The sequence below is a fragment of the Pseudorasbora parva genome, chromosome 2 (assembly GCF_024679245.1).
Source record: "Pseudorasbora parva isolate DD20220531a chromosome 2, ASM2467924v1, whole genome shotgun sequence".
NCBI classification, from domain to species: domain Eukaryota; kingdom Metazoa; phylum Chordata; class Actinopteri; order Cypriniformes; family Gobionidae; genus Pseudorasbora; species Pseudorasbora parva.
Genome location: NC_090173.1, coordinates 25784772 through 25806458, shown reverse-complemented (window position 1 = coordinate 25806458; position 21687 = coordinate 25784772). Strand labels below are relative to the sequence as shown.

General features: G+C 37.2%; 1 protein-coding gene across 1 annotated transcript; it reads left to right on the top strand.

Annotated features, from left to right (window-relative positions):
- The first annotated feature begins 2665 nt into the window (after nucleotides 1-2665).
- LOC137038631 (proline-rich transmembrane protein 2) lies at nucleotides 2666-11980 on the top strand. The gene is made up of 5 exons (XM_067413353.1): nucleotides 2666-2886; nucleotides 5965-6313; nucleotides 7445-7740; nucleotides 7999-8131; nucleotides 8485-11980. The coding sequence occupies exons 2-5, from the start codon at nucleotides 6049-6051 to the stop codon at nucleotides 8499-8501; spliced, it is 711 nt and encodes a 236-aa protein (XP_067269454.1). The 5' UTR covers nucleotides 2666-2886; nucleotides 5965-6048; the 3' UTR covers nucleotides 8502-11980.
- Nucleotides 11981-21687: the final 9707 nt, after the last annotated feature.

Below are 21687 nucleotides of genomic sequence, written 5' to 3'. Positions count from 1 at the left end.
AGCATGAAGGGGTTTGATTGTTTCGATTGTTTATTTTTGAAGTCTAATAAAAAGCCCATTAACCTCTGCACCCTTGAGTCCTTTATCTCTTGCCTCATTTTATATTTTAAATGTCATTTGTTTTATACATAGTATAGATTTTAAGATTCTACGACATTTGACAGTGATAATGATTTGTCACATATATAATTTAAACATATATAATATGTGGACTAAAGATATATGTCAATATATGGAATTTCTGATACTGTGCATATATGTGCATTTATGTTTTTACTCTATATGAGCATATTAGGATATTTCATATATGAGACCTATATGTCAAAATATGTATTATACATACATTAACATATATAATATATGGGATACATTTATATGTCAATATATGGAATTGTTCCAATTTCTAATATGTTTCATATATGTTTTTATTTTATATATCACATATATCGCATATATTGATATTTCATATATAGACATATATTACATTTCCATATTGGAAGTCACCATCAAATCATTTGCCAGAATATACTTTTTTGTTTGTCTTTTTTTTTTTTTTACTTGTAATGTTTCAACTGCTGCCAGTGGCGGCGCCAGGGGGGGGCTAGGTGGTGCTGCAGCTCCCCCTATATTAGTCATAGCACCTGCCCAGCACCCCCAAGAAATGTCTGTAATTTTTTATATTCATATTTTAAAGTCATGTTTGAATATTCTCTCATGTTTTTAAAATAGGAATTAAATAATAATTTAAAATTATATATTAGTCTTAAATACATGAGGCCCAAACAGGTGATCATCTTTGGCCAATGGGCTCGGCGCCCGCAAACCTCTGAGCTTGTTTTTGATAGCGAGTTTTAGCAAAGTAAAATAACGTTACACCAAATTGGATCGTTTTTTGCTCCCTAAACGTCCACGTTCTGAGTCATATCCTGAAACGAGGAACGAGACTGTGAAGGTGCAGACACAACACTCGTCATCACAGAGCCTCAAGAACAAGAAAATTCCTGGGATGAACTTAAAGACAGAGAATCGGCGGCGGCGGTTTTCATTGAGGATGCTAACGTTACAGTCAGTCAGTGTTGCCAAGTCTCACGAGATAAATAATCAACTGCAGCTTCAAACACAAGCCCAATATTACTATATTATTATCAATATAATTTATGATCAACAATTTATCAATAAATGAGCCTGCTATTAAATTGAAACCTTTCAGAGTTTGAAAAGCAAAAACAGATGTGATATTACAAAATTATTCAAATTGCAATAAAGCCTGTGAACAGAAGAGGTTTGGAGATGGAAAAAGTGATGTGAAGGCTAATTATGGTAACCCATAGTCGGAGTTAGTGCACACATTAGCAGTGGTGAACATGCACACATTTTATTTTATTGTTTTATCATAGCCTGTAATAATAAATACATTGAGATTCTTCGGAATTAAAAAGTACATTATAAAAAAAATCTATTATCATTTTTTTTTTAAATCGGTAAATTAGGTGCCTCCTCCGTTTCCTCCGTCTCTGTACATGTCTTCGTCTATTTACATCTACGAACTATCAGTGCATTTATAATGTCCCAGTCTATGGTCACATCACATGCTGCACGTTGAACGCGATTTTTCTTCAATGAGGAGCGAGGCGGGATGTATGAGGACGAATTGCAGTATCGTTGCATTGAATGGCCATTAGCTGTGAGAAGACCGTGTCAGCAATGTACTGGACAAAACAGCAACTATTAAGAAACAAAGTTGCTTGTCATATTTTCCTAACAAGCAAACACATTTTAAAAAATAAACCCAAAAAAACGCAACCCACGACTCAAGATTTTTAACACGACTTGCCCAAAAAGAAGCCCAAAGTCACGTAACACGCGGACTTGGCAACTATGGTTACGGTTTGAGCTGCAGGTGATATTAGCAACCATCCTCAAGAGAGCCCAGAATTATATTATATTTAATATTAATTATATATATATATATATATATATATATATATATATATATATATATATATATATATATATATATATATATATATATATATATATATATATATATATATATATATAATTAGCACTTTGGGATTGTTTTTAACTATGAAAAGGGCTTTACAAATAAAATATATTATATATATATATATATATATATATATATATATATATATATATATATATATATATATATATATATATATAATATATATTTTATTTGTAAAGCCCTTTTCATAGTTAAAAACAATCCCAAAGTGCTAATTATATATATATATATATATATATATATATATATATATATATATATATAAGGCGGGTGTGTATGTATTAATTTAAACCAGGGTGGTCCAATGCGACTCCATAATGCCATAATGATGCCGCAAAATTCAAAGCACCTTCTCTTAAGTGTTAAGCATCCCCATAGCACCTGCAACAGAAAATCTCTGGAGCCGCCACTGACTGCTGCCTATGACTTCGCAAAAACAACCCTGTAGCCTACTGATGTAACACAAGAAGCAAGTGTTCAATCATTTTATTCAATTGACTCAAAAGATTCGAGTCACTGGGATGAATCACAATCCCCACCACTATCTCTAGAGCTTTCTCTACAAGTAAACCACCACCACCACCACAAAAAAAAAAAAAAAAAAAAAAAAAAAACGCGCGCGCACAGAGTCGAGCGCGCACACTGGTTCATGCAGTGAGAGATAGAACAGAGTTAACGCAGAGGATGATATGCAGACAGATCACCACACGTTTGTATACTGAAACGCATTAGCTGTGTATAGTAAAGCGACACCTTTTTAAATCTTTATTTTGTAGCACCATCTGAACTTTCATATACCTACTGTTTATCTAAATTCAAAATGAGAAGGATTTTAATGATTTTTGCGCTAGATTAAGGTGAGTATAGGCTACTTCAGATCTGCAAGCTGCTATGATTTTGTTTCTCTCATCAGTCGTTGTCTCGGGTCCTGTGGGTGTGTCACTTTTCTTACTGCTGTATTCTTTTTGAATGTGTGTGCCTGCACGGGTTGCCCTGTAACCATTATTCTCATTGAATTATGATATATACCCATTTGGCATTCGTGCAGAAGACGCGCGGCTCCGTGTCCCGTGTGTGTCTGTCTCTAGACGGGTAGCCTACCTCTTCAATTTCACTGAGTGAGAGAGATGACAGGGAAAGGGGAAAGTCATTCATGAGCGATTGATTGATTATTCCATTGATTATAACGTTAAACGCCGCATGGTGTACACAAGTCAGTTACAGTGTTCATTTATAGTGTGTATTTGCGCTGTCATAAATCATAAAAGATTTTATAGTTTCAGATATGGGTGTGTCATTTGATGCTCTCTGTTTTCTCTATAGACTGTAAAAAAAAAAAATCTCACAGACATTGATATGCCTGATGCTCGTGTGTGGACTTCAAAGTACAGAATGTACCTAATGTAATGAATATTTGACTTTATTTCTTTCTGAATATGATTAGGGTTTATTGTTGATTGTTAGATTTTGGGTGTGACTGAATGCTTGTCTTTAAAGACCATCCATACAACGATTTTTAGGCAGTCCAGCCTTGGTCGTTGTCAAATCTAACATAAGTCACCTCAAAAAGACTGTTCTTTAAAAATTCAGATCTGTATATGATGAGGCAGATGAGGATAGCACAAATAAAGCTGGCTGTGGTGACTGTTTCATTTCTCAGAACAGATTCTGCTGTGAGATTTATAGGAGGCAGGTAAACAGGTGCAGACTGAGATATCGAAAACAAAAAACCCACCCCCTTTGGTTACAGTTGACTGGCAAAAATGAAGCCATACCCCGTATAAGAGTATAGATTTAGTGAATTTAATTACATATTTTTATCTATTTACCATAGCAAATTAATTTAGGTTTTATGTTGGTGAGATCTTAAAGGTTCTGTTCCAGCTTAATATGCAGCATCAGCAGTGAATTTCCTTAAAACTGGACACTGTGGCTTGTCTGGCTATCACCACACCAAGCTCAATTTAAAATTGAACATTGAGTTGCAGAGCAAAAACAAATCGCTGGCAGATCAGGCTTTACCCAGTCTAGCACATCAAAACATTTCTCTGTATTAAGAATGCACCAATATCAAAGTTTTGTCCGATATGATATTTCTATGTATTTGAAAGCTGCTAACACTATATATTGGGCGATATTTATATAATTTTTATATAATCTTTAAGAGCCTGATTAGTACAATAACAAAAGTCTCATCATTAAAAGCCATGACCCAAGCACACAATTATAATGTTCTCATTATAATTTTATGGAAAATGTTGCACATGTTGCGCTTAGTAATTATATGAATAATATTGTGAAATATTATTACAATTTTAAATAAATGTTTTCTATTTTAAAACGTGATGTATTCCTGTAATGGCAAAGCTGTTTTTTCAGTTTCACACAATCCTTCAGAAATCATTCTAATAAGATAAAAAATGTTGAAAACAAGTGTGCTACTTGATTTTTTATGAAAAAACATGGTACATTTTTAAAAAGAATAGCATTTATTATTATTTTTAATAAACATTATAAATATCTTTGCTGTCACTTTTGGTCAATTTAATGTGTCCTTGCTGAATAAAATTAATGTATTAAAAAAAAAGACCTTAAACCGGAACATTTTAATTACCCCATGATTTATGCTTCCTCAAGCCATCCTACGTGTATTTGACATTCTTTGTTCAGAGTTATAGACTATTAAAAAATGTCCAGGCTAATCCATGCTTTAATTAATGGCTGCTCAACATTTGAATCCCAAAAAAGTGCATCTATCCATCATAAAAGTAATCCACACAGCTCTGGGGAGTTAATAAAGGCCTTCTGAAGCAAAGGGATTGTGTTTTGTAAAAACAAAATTAAATCTATATTTAAAAATGTATAATGTAAAACATCTAGCTTTGTCAGACTGTCTTTCGTATTAAATGTATGAAAAAAGCATAACTGGGGTGATGTTTGACATCAGACGTAGAACAAGCGTTTTAAGCGATCAAGCCAAGGATGGCTTGAGGGTGAGTAAATTATGGGATAATTTAAAATTTTGGTGAAGTATCCATCTAATTACCCTAATCTTTTGAATGGTAGTGTACATTATTGGCTTTAAGGGGTACTTCAGCGCTGGGAAGATGAATCTGTATTTAAACTGGGTCATTAATGTAGTAGAAATGTGAAATTATTTTTGAATTTGGTGCTTTCTAGACTGAGAAAAGACAGAAAATGTATTTTTGTCTCATGGGGATGAAAGACTACAATTCCCAGAATGCTTCGCTGCCCTGTGAGGCCACTCCCAAAGCCACCTACTGGATTACTGTGACTGAGTTCAGAAAGTACTATTAAATACTGAACGTGTGTTCAATATAACGATCGAGTTGCCGCGTGAGTCTCACAGCAAACTCAGATTAGGAGTCAGATTACATTTAACGTCATAAATGAGTTGATGAGCTCTCGTGATGAGAGCTGAGGTAATCGTGACCACATTCACAGCATACATTCACAATGCGAGTTCAGTTCATGCCTTTGGAAGCTTAACTTTCATAGAAATTAATTTGAGAAGTTAAAACACTTACATTGCTTAGCATCCGTTTAAATTATGTAGCTGAGCTGTGCTGTAAGTGTGATCTCCATTCCCCATGCAAGAGTTGAAAACATGCGGAAATGGCTCCCTCTGCTGGCTGTAGTCTTTAGCCTCTGGGCAAACATTCCTCTTGTGACGCAAATATCGTCAATTTGCGTCACGAGAGGAATTTTTCCAGAAATAAAATGCATAAATCTCTTGTCTCAGGGGAATGTAAGAGGGGGGAGCACGGTCATTTGAATATACTCCAAGGTTTCTACTGATACAAAGCCATATGTTAATCCCTGAAGTAACCCTTTAATAATACAAGTGGCATGTGATTGAGCATTATATAATTTTTTGATGCCTTATATGTTTTCATTGATTTTTCACTCAACAGTTCTCAACAATTCAGAATCCCAACGTGTATACGGACATAAACGCTTGATTTTCCCACATAAAAGTTGTCATAAATACCTTGGGAATGGATTTGAATGCTGATGCCAGCATTCCCGCTGCTGCCCCTGGTGCAGTGGAGGAAGAACAGCAGCAGCAACAGTCAGAGCAAGAGCCCAGGCAGCAACCAGGCACAGAGTCGGACCTCACCGCCAACTCCTCTCAGCCAATAAAAAATGAGCAGCAAGATCCACCCCCCGCCACAACACCTACTCCTGCTGTTGACCCCGCACCCTCTCAGGATGCCCCTCCCAGAGATCACCTGACAGTCATTGACGAGAAGATGGAAATAAGTAAATATCAATAAGTTTTATTGTCTTGCATTTTGCAGTGTGTTGTTTAAAAATATAAATTTGTTTAAAAAAAACTGAGGTAGTAGATCTGGACCTGCTCGGATCCAACTCCATTTAAAGACCCCATTGATCCCCTAATAGACCTAATTCACACAGAGCAGTGCCAAATTAAAATTGAAAGTGAGGCTGTGAGGGATAGACGTAAGTCTCTTCAGTGGGTTGTACTGTTATTTAGTGTGTTCTTGGATTGTTCTGCTGATGATACAACTGCAAAAATATGTTTTTAGAGAAATTTCAGTACACAAAAAACCCCCAGACGATAGCTGTGGAAAATGATAAGTGATTTCGAAGCTTTATAAACATTTTTAAAGCGGATGCCACCGTAAAAAACATGGTAAGTCTATCCCTCACAGCCTAGCTATCATACCTGTCATGGCGGTACTACTCTGAATAAGGTCTTAAGCACTTGGGGGCAGGGGTTTCTTTAATGATCACCTTTGGTTTTAAAAATGGTGATGCAGTTTTAGCCATGTGATGCAGTCATATGACCAATTCAGCCAAGATGGTGAACGACACTGTACAGTTGTTTTGGCGGGTCTAAAGTCTAAATTCTCCATCGCTTTTTCAACTTTATTCTCCTGTGTTACTCGCAGCAAAAAAAAACACCTCATTGTCGGCCCATTTAAAAATTCATTTTTTGACAAATACTAATTTTACATTTTTTCCGGAGTAGTGTAGACGTAGCTGTAGTCCCACTGTGATGTACAAGCATCTCTTCTGTTCTTCTGAGAAAAAGGACCTCTCAGCATTTTTTACTCAATTTCATTGAGTGTTAATCTTAGACCTGAAGTCAGACTGGCATAAAATAATTTAGAGCCTCAATCTACTTTCACTCGCTTTTCTTCTCAGGTTTTGTACCCTCCCCCACTGTCTATTCTGGTCTGTTTTTCTCAACAAGTAGATGAGTCAGATACAACCACCGTCTACCATTAAAAACTGAGATGTTAGTGCCTTTGGAGACAAGAATAAGAAGAATCGGTTCTTTTAAAAAGGGACAGGCTGAAATGCATGCTTATGTATTCGGCAATTGTCTCGCTTTCTCACGTGTTTCTTTCTCTCGCCATCACACAGGTAATGGTGTTTGCCCGGCTCCTATCAACAATTGTCCGATCACTTCTTCTCCTACTCGTAAGCAACATGTCAAACCCAACCACGCACATGCAAATGGGCGCGCCAGGCTGAGCAGCCGCTCTGGTTCACTGAGTCTCGCGGGGTCACCTCGACCGTCGCTCACCCGACAGCCCAGCGCCGCCACTGATGCCGGAGGAGACGGATCCAAACCCAATGATTATCTCATATGGGCTATTCTGGCCTGCCTCTGCCCTGTCTGGCCCATCAACATCGTTGGCTTGACCTTCTCAGTGATGGTGTGTGCTTGTGTGTTCGTGGGGTGGGATGTCTGGATACAGTTTCTGTCGAGTAAGGAGGGTGTGCGATTTCACTTGTGTATGCAAGATTTGTGCTACTCAGTGTCTCAGTGTAAACTAAAAAACATTTCTTACGGACCAAGAAACTGTATCTTGCATAATTCTTTCTTATGCTAATGAAATTATAATATATATATATTCTACTTGTATATCTTTTCATTGTATATCTATTCATTCAACTTCTCTTTCCACCCTCAGTCACGTAACAGTCTGCAGCAGGGAAACGTGGATGGCGCACGCCGTCTTGGCCGGAATGCAAAGGTCCTGTCCATCGTGTCATTGGTGGGTGGGATTGTCATCATTATTATTACTATCGTCATCAACTGGGGCGGTGAGTATCCTTCCCATGAGGCCAGAGCATATGAAATTTAATGAGCTGACTTTGTGATTTGAGTCAATGTCAGATTGAAGCTTTAGCTCACTGTCGGGATTTGAATTAGATCTGATTACAGAGAAGATTGATTGATAATAGCTCTAAGTTTTTTGAGACTGTTTCAGGGACCAGATTAAAAATAATGTTTCGTTGACTAATGTAAAAAATGTTGGGTTAGTACGATTTTTAATGTTTTTTTAAGCAAATTCTTTCTCTTAAGTTATTTGTATTTGTCTTATCATCATCATCAGGAGGTATTTGGTTTGAATTCGCTTTGCTTCACTCTTTGAAGACCTCTTCCTCTCTTTCAGTAATACTAAAGACCTGACGGCCATCACGACGCTCAGGATGAAGTCAAATTCTAAACTAAACTTCACCCAACAACCAGTATATGATGACCATTTCTTCTTCCACGTGTCATTCATATTTCTACATCTGAATGCTCCTGAATGCTTTTTCACTTGTTTTATACTCTGTCTGAAGACTCTAAAGCTGGATGTTACCTTTATCCTCTATCGTGCCAGAACTGTCAGAAACAACATGGACACTCAGCAGTATCACGAGTGAAGTGGCGTGGCATGCATGTTTGTTTTTTTATTTTCAACAGAGGACTCCTCATTTGAAATGATGTCAGTGAGGAGACCACAAAGATGATCTCATTTCATTCGTCATGCACCCCTTGAGGATGTGAGGGAGGAAAAGAATGAAAGGCTTGAGAGGATTTGTTTTTTGACAAAGATTAGAAGTCTTTTTAAGCACAATATCAGCTTAGTACCCCGAATCTATGAAGCTCAGATTAAATTGTAATTGCTCATACAAAAAAGCAGATGCCTTCTGTATTGGCATCCATCAACAGATTTTTATCAGACACAGTGATTGTCTCAAAGGAAAGTAATGAAACGATGTGGAAGACCAGCACACAAACCTCTCTATTTTTCATTCTCTCTGTTCTTAATATTCACACAAAATGCACAGGTATTAAGATGCAGGTTAATACACATAAACAAAAATGATGTGTCAGAGAATCGTACAGTGAGAGAAGGAGGGAGAGGTGAAGAGAAAGTGGGAGGGATCGAGACCAAGCTGCAGTCTTTTGTTTCTCACAGATGGAAGGATGGAGAAAGAAAAGAGGAGGGGGAGGGAGGGAGGGAGGTGGCTTCAGATGAAAAGATACCCCAGAGATGGGGAGATGTAGGGAATGCAGTAGTGTTGAGAGGGACCTGAGCTGCCTCTGATTGGCTGCTCATGTGTGTGTGTGTGTGTGTGTGTGTGTGTGTGTGTGTGTGTGTGTGTGTGTGTGTGTGTGTGTGTGTGTGTGTGTGTGTGAGAGAGAGAGGAAGCCAGTATTGTAAGGCTTGCAAACATGCCCCCCTTCATCCTTACAGCTATGCTCGGCCAGATCCTTCAAGGCAAAAAAAAAAAACATTTATTTTTTTATTGTGTTTTAGCAGTATGAGGCAAAATGATGATACTCAAGTTTTTATACTGTAGCGTTTACAACGCTCTTTCAGCGAATTTAGCAGGAGTGCTGGGTTGTTTTGATTATGATGAATCGTTTTACACAGCTAAAAACTGTTTGCTTGGTGGAATGATTTGTTTCGCTCAACAGAATGATACCTGAATCATTCCTAGTTAGGCCACACCAACTGTGCCAAAATTCAGACGCTGCCAAAACTTCAGCTTAAATAAGAGCATGGATGCATTTTTAAGGGATGCATCGATATTAAAACTGTAGTCCATAATGACAATCTGTTCATTGTTTTATGATGTTATGGCCCATATGGCTAATTTTCAAAATTTATATTGTCTAAATGCATTCAAGCTAAAACAAATTATGCTAAAAAATGTCCTTTATTTTGATAATTTCTCAATATTACATTTCACAATTTTATGGAATTGAACATGTTTTTAAAGATTAACTTTAAGTGAGATGACAAAGTTAATCTAAATGTAAAACTGCATGCACATTTACATATCCAATATCAGGCAAAAAAATCCAAAATTGACTGACTAATAAAGTTAAATACAACAATTGATAAATTACATTTAAAAACAGAGGGAATGAGCATGAACAATTATATACTCATTATAAGCCCCCCCCCCAAGCCCCCCTAAATATTCAGTGTTGACTAACCAATAATATTATGAACAATTTATAAATATAAAAACATGCATAATAAAATAAAAAATCAGGCAAAAAATAATAATATTTAAAAGTCGACTGAACGATTAAATACAACCAACCAATGAATTAAATCTAAAAACAGATGAATATGAACATTCACAACTAAATATTCAATATCAGCACAAAAAATCCTATATTGACTAACCGATAAAATTACAACTGGCTGATTAAAAAATATTGGAAACACTGTAAAAAAAAAAAAAAAAACATGTCTCCAAGTAAAAAAAAAATTGTTGGAAAAAATTGAATTGAAATTAAGTTTGGCCAACTGAAAGATTTAGATGTGATCATTCACTAGAAAATTTTCAATTGGAAACATGATTTTTATTTTATTTTTTTAAATTGTTTTTTTTTGTTGTTGTTGTTTTTTACAGTGAATCAGCCCCCAAAATGTAATAAATAAAATATTGGCTGACTAATAAATTTAAATACTTCCAAACGATGACAAATTAGATACCCCATTATTGTGCATCCCAACATATTTGAAGTTCATTTACAGATAATATCACAAATCCTCATGGCTTCAGGTCTCTTGCATGCAGAATGCGATTCTCTTTCACTGATGTTATCAGCTTTTTAACAGAGACTTGTTAAGTCTCTGAAATCAAGTATACTTATTTTTTTACAAGGCAAAACCGATGCTGTGTAGCACTTTGTAAATGTTCTGTATCTAACACAATGTATTCAGTATCACAAGCAGTATGATGTCGATAAGCATGCTGACTCAGTGTGGGTAGTGAGAGGCCTTCGTTCAGTGGGCTCGGTTTGCGTGAACCGAAGGGGCTACTACAGTTGTCTTTTTGATACATTTCCGTTTGTGGCCACTTCACACCCCACCACTCAAATAGGAATATCCTTCGCATGCACATTTGATCCAGCTGCGTGCAGTCAGTGAATGCTAGCTTGACTTGTGTTCTCTTGAATTGTTCTGCTGAGCTATTTATATTTAACCTGCTTACAATTCATGCTTGTACATATTTATATATGTGTATATGCGTCTGTACATATTTGTACCGCTTTCAGTTGCGCCTGGTGATGAGTCTCTTTGATGGACATGAACAGTGTTCGTAATGCAACTCTTGACTGTTAACACTGCAGTGCTTTCACAAACTGTCTCTCTCTTTTTTTTTTTTTTTTGGTTAGTATTTTGAAATCAGCCCTTTCTCCGCACAATAAGACCATTTGTTTTGTATGCCGATTGTGCTTTGGTGAAACTTTGACCTTACAAGCATGTTTACAGATCACCTGCATAATATCATTCTGAAAGAAATCCAGTCCAGTTCTCTGGGTTACAAGTATTTTTTTGTATTAAACATTCCCTTACAAACTCTGTAATTTGCTTTCACATTGATGAAAGCACCCGTGCTACTCAAGATTTCTCTGTGACATGAATTGATTTGAGAGGCATTATGATAACCCTTGTTGCTAATATAATCCTAATTTTGTGCAGATTTGCCTGTGCATGCCTTAATTAATTGCTTTGGAACAATAATATGTGATGTACACTGTATCTGAACCGAAGCGTTTGATAGATCTTGCAGTATCGATCATTATTCTACTCTGTACCGACACTGATTATGCATCGATGAGTCCAGTGAATAAACTGACCCTCATTATGCCAATCCTCTGTCATTATAGACACATATGAGACTATGTGTGCCTGTTGTAGGATTACACACACACTTTCACTCCTTGCCTTGCTCCCTCTATGCTGCGTATGTCTCCATGATGGTACAGTTTCCAGGGCAACGGTTGGTAGGCAAGGAGGACAGTGAGGGACCGGGGTGCAGCAGGATGTAGGGATGTAGAAAGAGAGCGTGCTTCAGGCTTCACTGGTGTGTTTAAAAAATCTATCTCATTTAAATAGCATGCATTATTAAAAGGCTCTTGAGAGAAAAGTGTGCATGTGAGTGAGTCAGGTTAATGGGAGCTGCAGAGACAGACTGGTTTAAAGTTGAGGCTTTGAATTGAGACAGTGAAAAAGGGATATTTTTGTGCAACAGACAGTAAGAGGAGGGGCCGATCGAATACACGCTTTCTAAAAAAAATGGGAAAAAGGAATGAGAAGAAATGGCACACACACTAAAAATACATGCTTTAGCCAGCACGTTTATATAATATATATGTTTTGTGTAACATAATGAGCATAATAAGCAAGTAAATTAATATGTTGAAAAGTGGCTCATAATCCAGTAAGACAGATGAGTGGGCCTAATAGTGAAAATCCACCCAGCACTTATTTTATAATCCCCATCATTCATTATCAATCTGTCATAACACACTGTTTCACATTTCCCCCTACTTATACATAAGAATAAAGAAACCTCACCTATGACTGCTGTTGATCTGCCCTTTTAGCAGACACACCTCTAAGTGAGAAGCACAGAGGCCACCATTTCTGTTTACTTGCTGTATCGGCTAGCATTACAAATGTTCTGTTGGATGTACCAATGAACATAAGAGTCTCCAAAGACTCTCAGCTTCCAAGCCACTGAGGACACTGTGGTTGAATTTCATTTTTAAAGGAAATATTCTGAAGAATAAAATGTTATAATTGCGCAAATCACGATGACTGCTTTACTAACGAGGGTCAACATGATGAACATGACAGTAAATGGTATTTGAATTAATGTAATTCCACAACAACTAATGTTACATAAATGTACCCACTAACCATAGAAACGTCCAGATGCAGTAGTTGTATCTGAAGCTTGTGTAAAGGGGGGCTTCCGGGAGTGGCAGCTCATTTGCATTTAAAGAGACACACATAAAAACTGTTTGTTTTTACTCACACCCAAATAGGGGCACATTTGACAAGCTAATAAATGATCTGGGGGTATTTTGAGCTGAAACTTCACAAACACATTGGGACACCAGAGATTTATGTTACATCTTGAGAAAAAGGGCATAATATGGTTACCTTTAAAGGTAAGGTAGGTAATTTTTTATAAACACTTAATCATACTGGTTGAAAATGTATGGAATGTCAAAGCTGCCAATATTAACATAAATATATAAATAAATATACAAAGAAATGTAAAAAACACCAATGAATAATTATTTATACATTTCTTTCCATATTTATTTATTTCCATATGTATGTATTATTTTATTTATGTATACATTTATTCATTTCTATTTCTATTTATTTCCACATTTATTATTTCTACATTTATTTATTTATTTATTTATGCATTTATTTCTTCATACATTTATTCGTGCGTAGGGTAATGAGGAGAGCGGGGTTTACCTCAGACATAGCAATCGAGCTCAGAGTAGACGAGAGTAAAGCGTTGAGGCCACAGTGACACCTTGTGGTGTGGTCGAAATACAATAAGTATAGCCTACTGATGTTGATCCTGTCTGTGATGAAGGACTTGAATAGGTATATGGCCAAAATCTTATATCACGGGTTAAGTCATATCACCCTAACTGTAGCCTACTGTGTTATAAAATGTCCTGGGCTAACAAACATGAACAGCATCTTCAACAGATCTTATAAAAGGGACTCTGAAATGCAAGCGCTTGATATTTTCATACTCATGGAAAGGAAGCAGCGCACATATAGGCTACAGTGAAGTCCACGCAAGCATTTTGATCAATGCATTTGAAACGAGACCATGCTTTTCTATTAAGCGGTGGTAGTGTTTAGCCTACTTTCATAAACTCATGTCCAGGGACAACCTCATTAAAAGTAAGAACGTCACGTTAATCCAAAAATATGGCATGATGGAATCAATTACGTTTAATATGTTTAATATGAAAAAAAAACAGACAGCAGGTGGCAGCAAGTCACTGTCATAATCAGTGAGTTAAATTCATTCGTTTGATTCCTTAAAATACACAAATCAAAAACAACACAATGTTTTGAAGCGGTTCAGCTGTATTTATTTGTTTATGATCATTTCTATTTAGGCCTATGCGTTATAAAAAAAGTATAATAATAAAAATAAATAAATACTGTCATGACCAAATGTTTAAAAAGTTGGCAGAGAAGGGGTCATGTTTGGAGGAACAACATAATTGATTATATTTTTCGGGGCTATGAGTTTTTCAACAGAGAATTTAACTTGTAACCAGTGAAAAACAGGTGTGCTCACTTTTCTAGTGCCAGTCAGTAATCTGGCTGATATATTTTGTAGCAATTGCAAATTATCTACACCTGTTTTAGGCAAACCCAGATAATGTGAATTACAATTGTCCAAGATAGATGTTATGAATGCAAAATAACAGTTTTCATCTTCATTCTAGCAATAGATCTTAACTGAAAGACACTGCTTTTCACAACAGCACTGCTTATCAAAACACAGCGTGGAATCACAAATGACTCCAAGGTTTTTGACACAGTCGCACACATTAGAATAGAGGGGACCAGGCTAATTGATAGAAATTATATGATTAGATCATTTGCGTCTTTTATTGGTATGACCTAGAAGAAGCATTATTAAGAAAAGGTAAGAGGACCCAAAATGAAACACTGGGGAACACCATAGAAGATCTGAGCACAGGATGAGTAACACTTCCCATTAACATAAAAAGTTCTCTCCTTGAGGTAAGCGGTAAAGCTGCACATGCCTCTGAAAGCCTACATGATTGAGTCTTCGTAAAAGGATCATGATCTACTGTCAAATTCTGCACTTAAATCAAGCAAGATTAAAAGACATCAAGAGCCTGAGTTAAAGAGTGAGTAAGATATCATTGATAACCTTCAACAAAGCAGATTCAGTACTGTGCAGTTCCCTCAAACCAGACTGAAATGTATCAGAAATACTAAAAGGAATCTTGCGGGAAGAAATCTGAGAATATAACTTTTTCATAGACTTTTAAAAAGTAAGATCATTCGGAAATGGGTCTGTAATATGTGGGTCTTATTGCATCTATGATATAGCTTGAATGATATTTGACGATATATCTGAAGTTTGTCTTTCTTCGATCTGCACTCATTGTGCCCACACTCCTGCCTGAGAGCGCTATTTAAACCAGGGCTGAACTTTCTTCATTAATTTGGATCAGGTTGGATCTCTGTAACCTCAATGGGGTAATTTTGTCCAATGTATTGTTAAAAAGATCAACCAATTAATCAAGATAGACACAGGAGGAGGGGGCTTTCACCACATAAGGGGTTTGAGTAAATAAATCATTGAAGAACCTGGCATAGAGTAATTAAGACATCTAAGAAAAACGAGATGAATTATAAGTCAGCAGAGCCAAAAACCACTGGGCACCAAGGTTCATCAGAAATAAAGCATCACAAATTTCAAGATTAGTCACTGAAAGACTAAGTGAAAACACTAAGTCCAGTGTGGCCCGTCTGGTGTGTGGGTCCAAAAAAAAAAAAAAAAAAAAATTCCTTAAGTGAGTTCATAAGACATAAAACCTTTTTACAAACACGCCCCTACCCCCAAAAGGGTCTTGCCCCTAGTTTGTTAGCTCCGCCCCACATATACGTAACCCAGGCAACGACTATGGCAGAATCTGTGTGTAACTACTCCTAATTCAATGAAAAAGTCACCCCTTCCATCACAAAAACACAAATCGTTCTCATGAACATCTCGATAGAACACGAGCACGACAGTCCAACTAACGACATATTACAATTATGACAAGATTAGAGTTATAGCGATCACAAAAACACAAACAGTTCTAATGAACAACTCGATAAAGTTAGTATACAAACCTTGAAACACTGAGGAGATTTAGATGCTCCATACGGGGTGGAAAACCAGTGGTTCAAGCGAACATGACACACGAGCATATTCAAGCAAAGGCCAGCATATATTAGTTCTTTCTTGGCTAATGTCCGTCCTGTGTGACTCGTGTTTTGAATAATGACGTGCACTGGGCCTCTCTTCTCACCATAGACACGCCCCTTACCTGCTGATTGGCTACAAGTTTGTTATTCCACTCCGTCAGAGTCCTTTTTCTAAAACAGTTTTGAAATAACACTTACCCCACCTTTAGGTCCCATTCTTCGCATGTTTTCGAAGCTTTGATTATGTTTACAGTGTGCAATATAACATGAGTTCATGTTTCGCGTGTAAAAAAACAGTATTTTTCACACAATTTACTTATCTGTACAGCGCTGTTTCCTCTATCCTAAAAACGGCCTGATGATTTCCTTGTTCTATGAAGTCCCTCCTTCAGAAATACGTAACGAGTTCTGATTGGGCCAGCGCTTCCCGTGTTGTGATTGGACAGCAGCTCAGCGCACTTTGCCCGGAAAGGTCCCTTACCATAACGGGGAGATGCAAGCTGAATGCGCGCTCTTCTCCACGTGGGAGAGCAACAAGACCACTCCCCCTATTTTGCGTGTTCTTGTGGGCGGAGGGTTAGTCAACAAACGGTTCTAGTGACGTCATTACATCCCTGCACTTCCTGCTGTAGTCTAAACCGGCCGTTCGCAGTAGGCTTTGAAAGGGAACTTCTGTTAAATAAAATATCTCGCTTGGCATTGAACTTTGAGCGTTATAATTTTACAGGTATTATTTATGCTCTAACAGCAACATTTCACACTAACTAAAGTTTGAAAGATGGAATCGCGAAGAACGGGACCTTTAAGACATGTTATACTGCGGCCCATAAACACAACCAAGCCTAGAAAAAAACACGGAACCACACCTTTAATAATTTTATTCAGCACGAAAGGGTGCAGTAAATGTCTCAAAAAGGACAGTATTGTTACAAAACATTCAAATAAATGCTGTTCTTTTTTAAACTTTTTTTTTAAACTTAAAAGAAATTGTTCAAGATAAGTGGCAGAACTGTGTTTAACATCAATAAATGTTTCTTGAGCATCAAATTGGCATATCAGAATGATTTCTGAAGGACCATGTGACACTGAAGCCTGAGGTAATGATGCTGAAAATACAACTTTGCATCACAGGAATAAATTACATTTTAAAATATATTAAAATGGAAAATAGTTATTTTTGAATTGTAATTATATTTCACAATATTACAGTTGAAGTTTTTTATCAAATAAATTGGTGAACAGAAGAGACTTCTTTCAAAAACATTAAAAACTGAACATTTACATTTACATTTAATCATTTAGCAGACGCTTTTATCCAAAGCGACTTACAAAAAAGGGGAGAGCAATAGAAGCAACGAAACAGACAAGGCCAACAACCTGTAAGAGCTGTAAGCAGTGGCGGCGCCAGGGGGGGGCTAGGTGGTGCTGCAGCTCCCCCTATATTAGTCATAGCACCTGCCCAGCACCCCCAAGAAATGTCTGTAATTTTTTATATTCATATTTTAAAGTCATGTTTGAATATTCTCTCATGTTTTTAAAATAGGAATTAAATAATAATTTAAAATTATATATTAGTCTTAAATACATGAGGCCCAAACAGGTGATCATCTTTGGCCAATGGGCTCGGCGCCCGCAAACCTCTGAGCTTGTTTTTGATAGCGAGTTTTAGCAAAGTAAAATAACGTTACACCAAATTGGATCGTTTTTTGCTCCCTAAACGTCCACGTTCTGAGTCATATCCTGAAACGAGGAACGAGACTGTGAAGGTGCAGACACAACACTCGTCATCACAGAGCCTCAAGAACAAGAAAATTCCTGGGATGAACTTAAAGACAGAGAATCGGCGGCGGCGGTTTTCATTGAGGATGCTAACGTTACAGTCAGTCAGTGTTGCCAAGTCTCACGAGATAAATAATCAACTGCAGCTTCAAACACAAGCCCAATATTACTATATTATTATCAATATAATTTATGATCAACAATTTATCAATAAATGAGCCTGCTATTAAATTGAAACCTTTCAGAGTTTGAAAAGCAAAAACAGATGTGATATTACAAAATTATTCAAATTGCAATAAAGCCTGTGAACAGAAGAGGTTTGGAGATGGAAAAAGTGATGTGAAGGCTAATTATGGTAACCCATAGTCGGAGTTAGTGCACACATTAGCAGTGGTGAACATGCACACATTTTATTTTATTGTTTTATCATAGCCTGTAATAATAAATACATTGAGATTCTTCGGAATTAAAAAGTACATTATAAAAAAAATCTATTATCATTTTTTTTTTAAATCGGTAAATTAGGTGCCTCCTCCGTTTCCTCCGTCTCTGTACATGTCTTCGTCTATTTACATCTACGAACTATCAGTGCATTTATAATGTCCCAGTCTATGGTCACATCACATGCTGCACGTTGAACGCGATTTTTCTTCAATGAGGAGCGAGGCGGGATGTATGAGGACGAATTGCAGTATCGTTGCATTGAATGGCCATTAGCTGTGAGAAGACCGTGTCAGCAATGTACTGGACAAAACAGCAACTATTAAGAAACAAAGTTGCTTGTCATATTTTCCTAACAAGCAAACACATTTTAAAAAATAAACCCAAAAAAACGCAACCCACGACTCAAGATTTTTAACACGACTTGCCCAAAAAGAAGCCCAAAGTCACGTAACACGCGGACTTGGCAACTATGGTTACGGTTTGAGCTGCAGGTGATATTAGCAACCATCCTCAAGAGAGCCCAGAATTATATTATATTTAATATTAATTATATATATATATATATATATATATATATATATATATATATATATATATATATATATATATATATATATATATATATATATAATTAGCACTTTGGGATTGTTTTTAACTATGAAAAGGGCTTTACAAATAAAATATATTATATATATATATATATATATATATATATATATATATATATATATATATATATATATATATATATATATATATATATAATATATTTTATTTGTAAAGCCCTTTTCATAGTTAAAAACAATCCCAAAGTGCTAATTATATATATATATATATATATATATATATATATATATATATATATATATATATATATATATATATATATATATATATATATATATATATATATATATATATATATATAAGGCGGGTGTGTATGTATTAATTTAAACCAGGGTGGTCCAATGCGACTCCATAATGCCATAATGATGCCGCAAAATTCAAAGCACCTTCTCTTAAGTGTTAAGCATCCCCATAGCACCTGCAACAGAAAATCTCTGGAGCCGCCACTGGCTGTAAGAAATCTCAATTAATTAGCACAGTACACAATTTTTTTTTATTTTTTTATTTTTTTAAATAGACATCTACAACAAAAACTCACGTACGCAAAATGCCGAACACTGGATTTTGATAGCTATGATAACAACCCATTAGGACTAAGGCTGTTGCCCCAGCTGTTGTCGTTAATGCAGATTCAGTGGCCCAATGGGTTGGTTTTGTATGGCATTCTAGCTAAACGCGCAGCAATAGCCATCTACAACAAAAACTCACGTACGCAAAATACAGAACACTGGATTTTGATAGTTATGATAACTATGTAACATACCCGCCTGAAGGCACAAATCCGGATGAGAGACGTAGATATGATCCAGGAGTGTGCACTTTTTGGTCGTTGCTGTGGTGATCAGTAAGTGCTATTCTGTATTGGTCAAGTGCAAATGGAAGAGATGTGTCTTAAGATGTTTTTTAAAAATGGCTACAGACTCGGCAGCATGGATTGAGATCGGCAGGTCATTCCACCAGGTGGGAACGGTCCAGGAAAATGTCCGTGAGAGCGATTTCATGCCTCTTTGGGATGGAACCACGAGGCGCCACTCGCTCGCAGAACGCAAGCTTCTGGAGGGTGTGTAAGTCTGAACAAGTGAGTTTAGGTATATTGGTGCAGAGCCAGTGGTTGTTTTGTAGGCAAGAACTAGTGCCTTGAATTTGATGTGAGCAGCCATTGGCAACCAGTGCAGTTTGATGAAGAGAGGCGTAACATGCGCTCTCTTCGGCTCATTAAAGACCACTCTCACCGCTGCATTCTGGATCAGCTGCAAGGGTTTGATAGTGCATGCTGGAAGCCCAGCCAGAAGAGCATTACAATAGTCCAGTCTGGAGAGAACAAGAGCTTGAACCAGGAGTTGTGCAGCCTGTTCTGATAGGAAGGGTCTAATCTTTCTAATGTTGTATAAAGCAAATCTGCAGGACCGGGCCGTTGCAGTAATGTGGTCAGTGAAGTTTAACTGGTCATCAATCACAACTCCAAGGTTTCTGGCTGTCCTTGATGGAGATATGGTCGATGAACCAAGCTGAATGGAGAAATTTTGATGAAGTGCTGGGTTGGTTGAGAAAACAAGTAATTCTGTCTTTGCAAGATTGAGTTTAAGATGATGCTCTTTCATCCAGTCAGAAATGTCTGTCAGACAGGCAGCGATACGAACACTGACTGTAGGATCATCTGGTTGAAATGAGAAGTAGAGTTGAGTGTCATCAGCATAGCAGTGATAGGAGAAGCCGTGTTTCTGAATGACAGAACCTAATGATGACATGTAGATGGAGAAGAGAAGTGGTCCAAGCACTGAGCCCTGGGGTACCCCAGTAGCTAGATGATGTGACTTGGACACTACACCTCTCCATGACACCCTGTAGGACCTACCAGAGAGGTAAGACCTGAACCACTGGAGAGCAGTTCCTGAGATCCCTGCCTTCTTAAGTGTTGACAGGAGGATCTGGTGGTTAACTGTGTCAAAAGCAGCAGACAGATCCAGCAGAATGAGCACTGAGGATTTGGAAGCTGCTTTTGCCAGTCTCAGTGCCTCAGTTACCGAGAGCAAGGCAGTCTCAGTCGAATGGCCGCTTTTGAAGCCGGATTGGTTGTTGTCTAGGAGGTTGTCCCGTTCAAGAAACATAGAGAGTTGATTGAACACAACTCGCTCAAGGGACTTTGCAATGAAAGGCAGAAGGGATACCGGTCGGTAGTTTTCTAAAACTGCTGGATTCAGAGAGGGTTTCTTAAGCAGTGGGGTTACCCGAGCCTGCTTAAATGCTGTGGGAAAGGTTCCCGTGTGAAGAGAAGTGTTGACAATATGAGTGAGTGCAGGAGTGATTGAAGAAGAAATAGCCTGAAGGAGGTGAGTGGGAATAGGATCAAGTGGACAGGTAGTAGGGTGACTGGAAAGGATGAGTTTAGAAATATCTGCCTCGGAGAGCGGAGAGAAGGATGGAAGCGTGTTCGTGATTGTGGTTGAGATGTGCGGGTCAGTTTGTGGTGAGGAGAACTGGTTGCTAATGAGAGCTGTTTTGTTTGTGAAAAATGATGCAAAGTCATCAGCTGTAAGAGTTGATGAAGGAGGGGGAGGAGGAGGACAAAGGAGAGAGGAGAATGTTTTAAAGAGTTTGCGAGAGTCAGAGCAATTGTTGATTTTGTTGTGGTAGTATGTTGTTTTAGCAGTGGAGACATTTGTAGAGAAAGACGAGAGACGAGACTGATACAAGGTAAGGTCAGTATAGTTTTTAGATTTCTGCCAT